This window comes from Meles meles, chromosome 9, assembly GCF_922984935.1.
Source record: "Meles meles chromosome 9, mMelMel3.1 paternal haplotype, whole genome shotgun sequence".
Taxonomy (NCBI): domain Eukaryota; kingdom Metazoa; phylum Chordata; class Mammalia; order Carnivora; family Mustelidae; genus Meles; species Meles meles.
The window spans coordinates 41,209,782-41,221,784 of NC_060074.1; the positions used below are offsets into that span (position 1 = coordinate 41,209,782).

The 12,003-nt window shown below is 50.6% G+C and overlaps 1 protein-coding gene across 1 annotated transcript in view; it reads left to right on the top strand.

Moving 5' to 3' along the window:
- Positions 1-945: 945 nt before the first annotated feature.
- The window catches only part of INPP5D (inositol polyphosphate-5-phosphatase D), a 113,137-nt gene continuing 102,079 nt past the window's right edge, over positions 946-12,003 (top strand). The window contains exon 1 of the mRNA XM_046018780.1: positions 946-1,447. Within this exon, the coding sequence (XP_045874736.1) occupies positions 1,314-1,447 (134 nt within the window). The 5' untranslated portion in view covers positions 946-1,313. The remainder of the gene's footprint in view (positions 1,448-12,003) is intronic.

Consider the following 12,003-nt stretch of genomic DNA (forward strand, 5'->3'; position numbering starts at 1 on the left):
GCGCAGGTGAGCTCCCTTAGAAGCTACTTTCCTCAAGGTAGAAAAGAGGAAACCGGCTGACAGAGAGAAGTCTGGCAGCTCCTGCAGCTCAGATGCGGATGTAGAGCTATGGGTTTCGGATGGAGGCTCCCTGAGCTCGGGCCTGTGGAGGGAGGTCTCCTGTCAGACCTTGGTGGGGGGAGGGGGGCTGTCGGGGCAAGGTCTGGGTGTGGGATTGAGGGGCAGCACACCTTGTGCAATAGGTCACAGTGACCCTTCACCCTGGTGGGCTTGACCCAAGAACTGAGTGCACCCCAGTTACTGGGTGTCCGCTTTGGAGCCCCCAGAACGTGCTGGTCTAGGGTGGCGACCCCTGGGAGTGAGCTCTCCTTTGAGCCACCAGCACGTGCAGTCACGCCCAGACTGGGAGGAGCCACAGCCTTGCTGGCCACGCCCACTCCGCTGAGGTAAAGGACCCTAGAAGACCCGTTGCTTATCCTTGACCAGCCCGTAGGGAAGTGTGGTTTCCCCGGCATGTTGGAAAGACCCAGAGGTGAAAGCCCAGCCTGTGTTCGCCCTGTGCAAGTCCACGTTTCGGGCCCTCTACACCCTTCTTGTGTCACTAAGCAGGGCGGCCCTGGAGAACAGGGCTCCTTCACACTCACAGCCCCCTAGGGACGAGGGTTAAGGTTGTCACAGAGCTGTCACCTGGGCCCTTGGAGCCCTTCGGTGGTGTCATCGAAGGTCCTCCCAGCACCCAGGGCTGCGCGGTGCCCTGAGTCTCTCACGTGGGGCTGGGGCTCCACCGTGCTCCCACCCCTCAGTTGTGCCGGGTTCCAGGTGCGCAGGCCGGGATCGGAGAAGCAGCTCTGGGGCAGTGCAGGCCCGAAGGCGGAGGGATCTAGCCCGGGCGTGGCCCATCCACGTGAACAGCAGGCCAGGCCGCTGGTGGCCACTGCTTTGGCCGGTCCACACCTGGTAGGCCAGGCTTCTTCAGAAGCCAGCCGTGGGCCTCCCCACCCCAGAGCAGCTGCCCCCCCAGCCAGGCCTCGGTGGGGAGGGGCGGCAGGCGGGTGGGCGGGCTGGGAAGGAGCAGCGCGGCCTCCCCGGCTGGTCTCCGCAAGGAGGAAGTTCTCGGCGGCCGCTGGCTTCCTTTCCCCCGCCGAGCTCCTGAAACAGGAAGTCAGTCAGGGAGCTGGTGGCAGCAGCGGGGCAGCCGAGAGGGGACAGACAGACGGCGGCTCCGGCTCTCAGTGCAGGGGCCTCGGTGACCCTCAGTGGCGCGTCGGTCCTGCGGTGGCCGCCGGCCCGGCCCCGGGAGGCCCGTGCCCGCCATGGTCCCCTGCTGGAACCACGGTAACATCACCCGCTCCAAGGCCGAGGAGCTGCTGTCCAGGACGGGCAAGGACGGGAGCTTCCTCGTGCGCGCCAGCGAGTCCATCTCCCGGGCCTACGCGCTGTGTGTGCTGTAAGTGCGCGGCGCCCGCCCTGGCCGGGGAGGGGATGCCGGCTGGGGCCTCGCGCCCACGCGGGGGCAAGTTGTCTTCATGGCATGGGATGCGTGTACCTGCCTTGCCTGTTGCCCAGATTTGTTGGTAGGTCCAGCCGAGGCCCACTGTGGGCCCTGCTGGGCCTTGGAGCTCAGGTTTTTTGCCCCAGGAACTCCCTAGGACCACCGGGGATGTGGTCACCCTTGCCCGCTGTCCGGGGGTGGTGGTGCCAGGGGCCTGACGGGGGTCTCCAGGTTCTGGGAGGCAGGCCAAAGCTCAGGGATCCGAAGCGGGTGCCAGTGTTCGAAAGCGGCTTGGTCAGCTCAGGTGTTGGTCTAAGATGCCCAGCCTGGAAACCCTCGTGGAAGAACAGATGTGGCAAGAGAGGACCTTTCTGGAGCCTAGGCTTTGGGTCCCTGGAGGAGGTTGTTGTCGAGGAGTCAGAATATGGGGTGAGTTCACTCCAGAAAGAGCTCTCAGTTCGCCCAAAACTTGCGTTCGGGGCCCTGAGAGCAGAGGAAGTCACCATCACTGACAGAGAGAGCCTCTTCTCTCCACCCCCCAGCCCTGGGCTGTGTCCTCAGCCCTGGGCTGTGTCCCCAGCCAATTCTGGCCTCTCGGCCACCATCAACTCCCCCCCCCCCCCACACCCCCACTTCTCCCCATTTCCAGCTCTGGGATATTGCTGAAACCTCCAGTTGTCTTAACAACGGAGGAAACAGCCACTTGCTGAAGGTTCCTTTTTAAAACACCCTCGTTTGACCCATGTCTGGAAAAGGCCCTTACGCTTGCAGGCCTGTCATCTCACCACCCCTGTGAGGCACTGTTGGGGATAGGTTGTCCCCCTGCTCCTCTCAGGTAGCATCCATGGACTTGCAGAAAGTTCCCCCAGAACAGGCAGGATGGGAAGTAAGTCACTGATCGCAGACCTGTTTTGAGCATTGAGTGTAAGCATTTGTCTTGGTGTTACCCCATTTCATCCTCGTGGCAACCTGAACTGCAGGCCTCCTGTCAGTCCCCTTTACAGATGAGGAAACTGAGGCTCCGATGGGTTCAGAGACTGATGACAGTCAAAGCCAGGGCCATCTGGCCCCAGAGGCTGCACCCAGGTAACTGGACCCTTGCTGCCCTGCTCCTAATGCTGTCAGGCCGAGTGTGAGCATAGGGTTCCAGGGGACAGCAAGAGAAGCCAGGGTGCTGACAAGGATGCAGCTAGTTTCAAGCGCTGACTGCACCAGAGGCCCACCTCCCAAGGCCAACTTCCCCTACCACCCCCCACTTTTGCACTCAGGGGAAGGGACTCAGGACTTCCCTGCAGGCACTGCCTCTGTGGGCACCTGCCAGCGGGGTCTTGGAAAGGATGGGAACACTCCACACTGACTCCACTGGGCCCCCATGGCTCTCTTGCCCTGTGGACCTTCGTGGAAGGCTCATGCTATTGGGTGTTGGCTGTGGGCTGAGCCTCCCACTGAGAGCTTCCAGGACCCTACCAGAGGCCCTTTGGGCAGGGTGCTCTGGCAGGGTGCTCGGGCTTTGCACAGGTTATAGACACAGTCTCTGACTCCGAGCTGGCAGCCAGAGCTAGGGCTGAGCCTAGAGACCCCTGGGAACCTCTTGTCCCATGGCCCCAGTCTGCAAGTGAGTGGAAGGAGCTCTGAAAAGCGAGGCCTTTGGCTCCATTGCCCTGCTGGCTGGTGGCAGGCTGGGGTCCGGGCCTAGTTTTCTGTATTCTTTCCTTCCTCTCTCCTCCCCTCTACCCATCTGCACCAGATTACTCTCAGAGCTGCAGCAAAGATACAGGGTCTGTTTCTTAGGGACAGTGCCCGTGGTACCCACAGATGTCTGCTCTTCTCATCAGGCTCCCGTCCTCAAAGCCCTTTTAGGTCCAGACCCCAGCGCTTGGATTCCTCCTAGTGCTGGGAACCCTGACGGGGTGAAAAGCAGCTGGGCTTTCCTATGTTTCCCAAGTGCTGTCTGTCTGGAAGTCAGCTAGGAGTGCAGGGACCTTGGGGGGCCAGGCCTGCAGAAGGAAGCCACCAGGAGCTTGCCCTCCCTCTCTAGAAACATCCAGGGGAAAAGGCCTCCTGGCCAGGCATGCCAAGACCTCCTTTTGCCTGTGCCCAGGGGCCGGAGCCTCTCCCCAGTGCCCGCCAGTGAGTGAGGGGACAGCAGGGAAGCTAAGCTGCTGTGTCGGGAGCACCAGGAACTGCGTACACCTTCTCCCCAGTGGCCTTGGTGCCCAGGAAAGAGAACAGGATTTGACTATTTAAATGAAATGAGGGAGGGGGGAGGGAGACGCCAAAAGACAAGGCTGCAATTCAGGGCCTCCCACGTGACAAGACGAACCATCACCCCAGGCCTCGCAAACCCACATTTCCTCCCCAGAGGTCAGCCCAACCACCTGCCCCTGGGCAGGAAAGCTCAGCCCTTTCCCCTGCAGCTCAGAGAGCCCGGCTGGAGGGAGATCCCAGAGGCCCTTCTTGGGCACAGAGAGCTGGAGGGGGAAGACCCCCGGGCAGCTGGCCCTGTGGTTTGAGGCTAGCTCTGCTGTCTTGCGACAAGGGGCTGGAAAACATGAGGGACAGCGGGCTTGTCCAGGTGGGGCCCGTGTCGACCTCCCCTGACCCGACTCAGAGCCACCACGGGGCACCTGGAGGGGGTGTCCGACCCATCTGGGATGGGGACATGAAGAGGGTATCAAGCTCACGCCCTCCTCTCCTGCCAGGATTGCCCATCCGCATAGTGCCAGTGTACCTTCAGGTGCTTATGCTGCAGAAAAGAGATATACCTTTGGGGATGCAGCGGTGGTGGTGGGGGGGCGTCCCTCCATGGAAGGGGCCTGGGCCAGCAGGGTCAGCTTCTTCTTGCTCAGAACGATGGCCCAGCCTCATTGGGAACACAACAAGCCCAGTTGGGTGGCTTTCCCACCACAGTGCTCTAGAGAGGGTTGGTTTTCCTCCTGGGGGAGGAGCAGGCGTGCATAGACTTTGGGTCAGGAACCAGCGTCCCGTCCAGGCAGCCGGGACAGGGAAGTGGTCTTGGTTTCCTTAGGACACAACCCCCTGCCCCCCTGAGGTGCCCAGGCACAGCCACAGTTGCCTTCCCAGGGACAGTGTCCCTGGCAGCCTTGACTGAGGCCTCATCAGCACAGCCCCAAGGATGAAGAAGCACTAGAAGGACAATGAGCCACCAAAAGTTCCCTCAGAGAAGGCATTCTTCTTGTTGGGACACCAGAATGTGATAGGGCCACTGAGGTAGAGTAAGCCTTAAGCCTTATTCCCCTAACAGAAGGGGTTTGCTAACCTCTTCTGTCTAAAAATAACCCAAAAGACTCCTGAAAGCTTACTGCATGCCTGGCTCCCTATTCTAGGTTCTTTACGTGGATTAACTCACTGTCCCTGATGGCCTTTGGAGGAAGGACTCCCATCACCCCCACTTTACAGATGAGGAAGCTGAGACCCAGAGAGGTTAGGTGGCCTGCCATGTTTATAGGACTGATAGGGCAGGGTCAGGACTTGAACTCAGGCTGTACTCAGGAGGGAGAAAAGGAGGGGAGCCAGCCAGCCTGGGTGTGTATGGGGTCAGGGAGGCCTGGAAAGGGGAGGCACAGAGAAGGGTTGTGGGAAGGCAGTGATGTCCAGGAGAGGCGTAAAGCCATATCGTGTGGTGAGAATGCATGACCCCCCTTCCTCCACTCTCCTTCCAAAGTTTGAGTCAGGTTTGTACTGCTCATTGATTATTTTTGTGCAATGCAAAGAACTATTGGTTTTCATACCTAGTGTTGACAGAAAGTGAGGACAAATGCTGGCCTGGACAGTCGCCAGCAGCCAGAGCTAAAGGATCATGAGCTCTTGAAATCCCCTCTACATAAGAGCTTGTCCAAGGGCAACTCTTTTCAGTCTTCTCTCCAGCGGGTGGGAGGGATGTGCCTGTGAAGGCCTGTGTGTTGAATGGGTCACTGGCATCTTCTATGCAAAGTGACTCAGAAGAACCTAGTACAGTCGAGTGTCTCCAGGCTTTCTGGGCCCATACCCAGCATTCTGGAACAACCCTTCCAGAACCAAAACAGGCTCTAGCTTTCACGTGTTTTGCAAGCTGGTCTACCTGACAGGTTACAGTCACGTGAGCACAGACCCTGGTGCTTCTTCGTTGAGCAGTCCCCGCTCCTGAAGTATGAGCCCAAGCATGGTGGAGAAATGGCACTGGTGCCCCTGACCAGGCCTTCCTCCTTGCCCCAGCGGTGGAGTGAGGGGAGGCCCGCCCTTCTTGCCCGAATCCCTGCCCTGGGACACCATCCTTAGGGGGAGGCCCTCTGTGGTTGGCCATATCTGGTGTGAGTTCTGTTAATGAGACACTAACCTCCCTGTCCCCACCCCGCATTGTTGCTGGTGACGTGCCCAGTCCTTGGGTTATAAACAGAATCATATATAATATGTGGCCCCCTCTGTCCGGCTGTTTTCACCCAGCACGATGCATTTAATTACACCTGTGAGGCAGCCTGAGTGTTCCTTTTTATGGCTAAATAATTGTTGTGTGGATAGACCACACTGTACGTGTCCATTCATCAGTTGATGGACGTGTGGGTTGTTTCCATTTTGGGGGCTGTTGTGAACAATGATGCTGTGAACATTCGTGTGCAAGTTTTTGCGTGAATATGTGTTTTCGGTGGTCTCAGGCGGAATTGCTGGGTCCTATGGTAATTCTAGCTTTTTGTGGGATAATCACCCTGCTTTCATGGAAGCAGCTCCGTTTTCTGTCCCCGTCAGCTGTGTGTGAGGGTTCTGATTCTCCCACATCTTTACCCAGCTTTGTCGTTGTCTTTTTGGTAATAACCATCCCAGGGTGAGTATGAAGTGGCCTCTTGTTGTGACTTTTGAGTTGTGTTTCCGTAATGACCAATGATGTTGAGTTTCTTTTCCTGTTGTTTGGCTATTTCTCCATCTTATTTGGAGAAATATGTATTCAGGTCCTCTGCCCATTTAAAAAGATCGGGTTATCTGTCTATCTGTTGTTGTCGTTGGATTATTGGGAGGGAAAAACGGGAGAATGTGCGCAACGCATGTGACCCAAGGCCAGGCACGCGATAAGCATCCACTGGCTATTATTTTGTACAAGTGATAGAGTGACCACCACATGTCAGATGCAGGGGAGAATGGGCCGTCTGTGAAGAAAATTCCACAGCAGAAGGAAAGAGGAGAGCTCGGGCCTGAGTGTCACTTCAGGAACTTCCTGGAGGCCTGTAAGAGCCTCCGGGAGACAGTGAGCTGTCATGTGGGGCCTCCTCAGAGGAAGTGCTCTAAGAGATAAGGCAGGAAGAACACTTGAATGGTGCATGAGTGTCCAGTGGCCGCTGGGGCAGGGTTGAGAGCCCAGAAGCCTGAGGGAGAGAGGGGTAAGGGGCACGGATGCCAGGAAGAAGCACCAGGTAGACTGAAGAGAAAGTCAGGAAGGAATGGTGGCCATCTTAAGAGTGATTAACTAGTTTCCATTTAGGAGGGAGATCCTGAGGGGACAGAAGTCCCAAGGCTCTGAAGAGGGAGCCCAGCTTGTGGACAAGGTGGAGATCAGTGCTGGTAGCCGCAGCAGGCCTTGTCCCGGGGGAAGTGGGGAGAACAAGCCCGCAGTTCTGGGGACCAGATCTTTCCTTTCTCCCATGCTCACGTCACACCCCCTTTGTCCATTAATTAGAAAAACATCATATTGGGGCGCCTGGGTGACTCAGTTGTTAAGATCTGCCTTCAGCTCAGGTCATAATCCCAGGGTCCTGGGATCAAGCCCCACATCTGCTCAGCGGGAGGCCCGCTTCTCCCTCTCCACTCCCCCTGCTTGTGTTCCCTCTCTCCCTGTGTCACTCTCTGTCAAATAAACAAAAATCTTTAAAAAAAAATAAAATAAAAATTTAACAACAACAACAACAATAACATTATTTTAACAAGTACCAGCACCCAAACAATTTGGGTTCAGCCACTTTTTAAAAATAACCCCAGGCAGGGCTGGCTCCGAAAGGGTCCACTGGTCCAGCCTCCTCACTTGCCAGCCAGGAACCTGGCCTCCGGAGAGGAGACAGCTTGTGAGGCCGTTGCTGGCGTCAGGGGCCACATAGAACTAGATCGGCTGATAAGCACTGCCGTGTCCCTTTCAAGTAATTTTAAAAAATACAGCAGTAAGTATAATGTATGAAGAGTACAAAGTGTAAAGAAGGAAAATAATCCCCCAATTGCCGAGAGACCAATATAAATACTGTTAATTTGTGGGTGTATATTCTCACCCTCTCTGCATTCCTCTTTCTCCAGAGAGAGATAAATCTCTGTACTATATATTTAGCTATAACCGTGTCATTTTGGTTTGTGTTTTTTAGCAACGCTAACATTTCCTGGTTAGTTAAAATTCTTTTCCCTAAATATCATATTTAACGGGTGCCAAAATTCTATTACACGATGTGCTGCAATTTCTGAAGCAAGTCTTGTATTGTCAGACATTTAAGTTACCAGCAGCGTTTTGTTGTTATTAAACATGATGGTGATGAAGGTCTCGGTGCAGACATGACATTTCTGGTTATAGATTCCCAGCGGTGGAATTACTGGATCAAAGGGCTGAAAACTTTTTAGTCCCTTGATACAGAAGGACAAATCACTTTCCAAAAATTTTGTTCCATTTTACGTTCTGGCTGGCTGTATGAGGGGTGCTCACCTCATTCCAGTCTCCTGGACTGAATATTTGCACTTAAAAATATCTGCACTTAAAAAAAAAAATTATTAAGTTGCAAGGCGAAAGGTGTTTAATTTCTATTCCTTTTTCTTTGCATTTCTTGATGGCAGTCCCAGTACACTTGTTCGGTAGGACTGTTGACCTTCATAATTCGTCTTTGGTGAATGAGCTGTGCATTCTGTTTGCCATTTTTCTTATGAAGCTGTGGTTTTTCTGGTATCTGTTTGCATGAAGACCTTAGATCACTTTTTTTTTTTTTTAAGATTTCATTTATTTATTTGACAGAGAGAGAGACAACCAGAGAGGGAACACAAGCAGGGGGAGTGGGAGAGGGAGAAGCAGGCTGAACAGGGAGCTGGACGTGTGGGGCTCCATCCCAGGACCCAGATCATGACCTGAGCCGAAGGCAGAAGCTTAACAATAGAGCCACCCAGCTGCCCCTTAGATCACTTTTGTTGCAAATATTTGCACTGTGGTTTGCCTTTAAACTTTATGATTTTTTTGACATTCAGAGATTGTAAATTTTAATGAAGTCTATCAGTCTTTTTCCTTTGTGATTTTTTTCTCCTTTGCTTTTCAATGTGAAGAGTCTGTGCACGGATATTTTGTTTTGTTTGCTTGGTTTTTTGGTCCCCATTGGGAGGTGGGAGGGTTAGGACAGGGTCTGTGGAACTTGATAGACTCGGGCTAAGGACGACTGTGCCTGTCCAGCCTCCAGCAATTCTATGGGGCCTTGGTTTCCTCATCTGAAAAGCAGGGCTGAGAATGGCTACGTAGTAGTGGCAGCGGGTAGATTGAAGAAATGTGTTTATCACATGCAAGGTATTTGGCAAAAACAGATGGAGGAATGATAGGCTTTTTTTGGATTTTATTTCCTTTTTTTTTTTTTAACATTGAACACTTTAATCTCTCTGGAATTAAATCAGTGATTCAATGAATGGTGTAAGACAAAGGTGTATGTGTATTTTTTCAGTAACCAATCATCTTTCACAGAAACGTTGACTGAATGATTTATGCCTTTTCTGAGTCCTGTTTCCTTGTATATTAAGTCTTATATATCTCTCTCTTGCCTGTTTACCCTTTCCCACGTATGTCTGGTTTTCTTATGCCAAATGCATCACCGCAATTTTATAAGTTATTTTATTTTGGGATTTTCTTATCTGTTGTTTTTGAGTATTTTTCTAGGTGAACCAGCTAGGAATTTTGTCAAGTTGGAAAAAATACAGTTGGTACTTCAACTCCAATGGCAGGAAATCCATAATATGACTTGTGGAAAGGAACATTCTAGTATTAGTCCTTTATTTATTTATTTATTAGAGAGAGAGAGAGAGAGCACAAGCAGGGGGAGCAGCAGAGGGAGAAGCAGGCTCCCTGCTGAGTAAGGAGCCCGATTCGGGACTCGATCCCGGGATCCTGGGATCATGAGTTCAGCCAAAGGCAGACGCTTAACCAACTGAGCCACCCAGATATCCCAGGAACGTTTTAGTATTAGTCTTTTTTTTTTTTTTTAAGATTTTATTTATTTATTTGACAGAGAGAAATCACAAGAGAGGCAGGCAGAGAGAGAGGAAGGGAAGCAGGCTCTCCGCTGAGCAGAGAGCCCGATGTGGGACTCGAGCCCAGGACCCTGAGATCATGACCTGAGCTGAAAGCAGCGGCTTAACCCACTGAGCCACCCAGGTGCCCTAGTATTAGTCTTAATGATAAATATACCTCCCCTTCTTTAAAATCTTGTAGTTTTCTTTCTATAGATCCTTTCTATTCCTTGTTAGGATTACCTCTGATTACTTTATAATTTTGTTATAAAGGGCAAATGAAACCTTTCTCCTCCAGTTACCCTTTTGTGGTAACTGATAACATACAGGGAATTTATAGGTTTTTATAAATTTAACTTTTGTTCTGTCATTTTACTTACTCCTCATTATTTCACTGTTTTTCATTTCCTTCTCTTGGATTTTCTTGAGAGACCATCATGTTATATATAAATTGTGATCATTTTGTGGTCTACTTTCGAGATACTTATAACTCTGATTAAGGTTTCATAGTTTATTACATTGGCCAGTATTTCTAAAACACTGTAGTGGAAGATATTGGGAAGAGAATAGATGTACCTCAGGAGGTTCTGGGGGAGTCAAACATGACACTGTCTGGGAAGGAGTTGATATAATATCCACATGAAGTTAGTGCTTAATAAAAGTGAGTTTTCGCTCTTTGTTCTGTCAAACAAGGACCCATCTTTTCCTAGTTTTATAAAGTTTTGATGACTAAGTATTTAATTTGATCAAATGCCTTTTTAATATCTGTTGAGATGATTATGTTGTTTCCCTTATTTCATTTACTGGCATAATAGCTTAAATTTATAAACTCCCTAACATTAACCTCTTTTGCAGAATTAAAGTGAACTGTTCTGTTCTTGACTATATTAATTTTTTTGGTATTCTGAATTGTATTTAGAATTTTTGTATATATGCTCATAAGTGAGATTGATTTATATGATTTTGGTCAAGTTAAGGTTTAAGAGCCATGGAAATGATAAAATATGGAGACATTTATATGGCATCATTATTATCTGATTTTTTTTTGAAATATTAAAAAATGTTTGGCAGAGGTGCTTTTCCTCAGAGCCACTTACAGAGACCATTTTTATTTATTTAAATTTTTTTAACTTAATTTTTAAGCAATCTCTACACCCAACATGGGGCTCTAACTCACAACCCCAAGATCAAGAGTTGCATGGTCCACCGACTAAGCCAGCCAGACATCCCCAGAGATAATTTTCAAATATTTGCTTCAGTTTCTTCTTTGGTGTTGATTGATTCTTGTTTTCTATCTCTTGTTTCACTTTCAGTAAGTTATCTTTATTTTTCAGAAAACAGTCCGTTTGTTGAACTTTTTGTATTTTCTAATACACAGATGTGCATAGTTTTCTGTAATTTTCAGATTTCTCTTTTATTACTGTTCTTTCTTCTTTTTCTCTTTTTGATTTTGTTTCCTCTTTGTGTTGGCTGGGCTCCTCGCAGGGAAGAGATGGCTTAATCCAAAGGGTTGACAGGCATAGGGAAGGCAGCACAGCCTGGAGCTAGCAACCTTGGGAACTCATTCTCATACCTAAAGAGCCAGGGGACAGGCTGTCACCAAGCCTTCTGCTGGAGGCAGGGTGGGGTCAGGGAACCAAATGCCTCCCCCAGGTGTTCCTCTCACTCTACCTGCGCCAGACCTGCATGACAGCCCACACGGGTCCATCTCCCAGGGCAGGTGGAGAAGGATGGACCCAGTCTAGATGGCGGGTAGGAAAAAGGTGAAGCATTTTTTTCTTTCCTTTATTCAATTTGCCCCAGGGTTGGCCACTTAATTTTCTGCTTTTCAAGTCATACGCTCTTAGATTTAGTACCTGTTTTGCTTTTTATTTTTATTTTAAAAAATTATCTGTGGGGCATCTGGGTGGCTCAGTGGGTTAAGCCTCTGCCTTCAGCTCAGGTCATGATCCCAGAGTCCTGGGATCGAGCCCCGCATCAGGCTCTCTGCTCAGCGGGGAGCCTGCTTCCCCCTCTCTCTCTCTCTGCCTGCTTCTCTGCCTGCTTGTTATCTCTGTCTGTCGAATAAATAAATAAAATCTTTTAAAAAAATTATCTGTGCTTTCAGAAACCCCTGCTTATGTTATGTTTGAGGACAGAGCTCTGTCTTCTGTATTTCTCATGTTCCCTCCCTGTCTTTTCTTTCACTACTGACTTTCTCGAGTTTTTCTTCTTTGTTAGCATTCTCCAGGACATGAGCTGCTGTTTATTGCCTCTGTTGTGGTGTTTTGTGCTGACTCGTGAACTCCTGG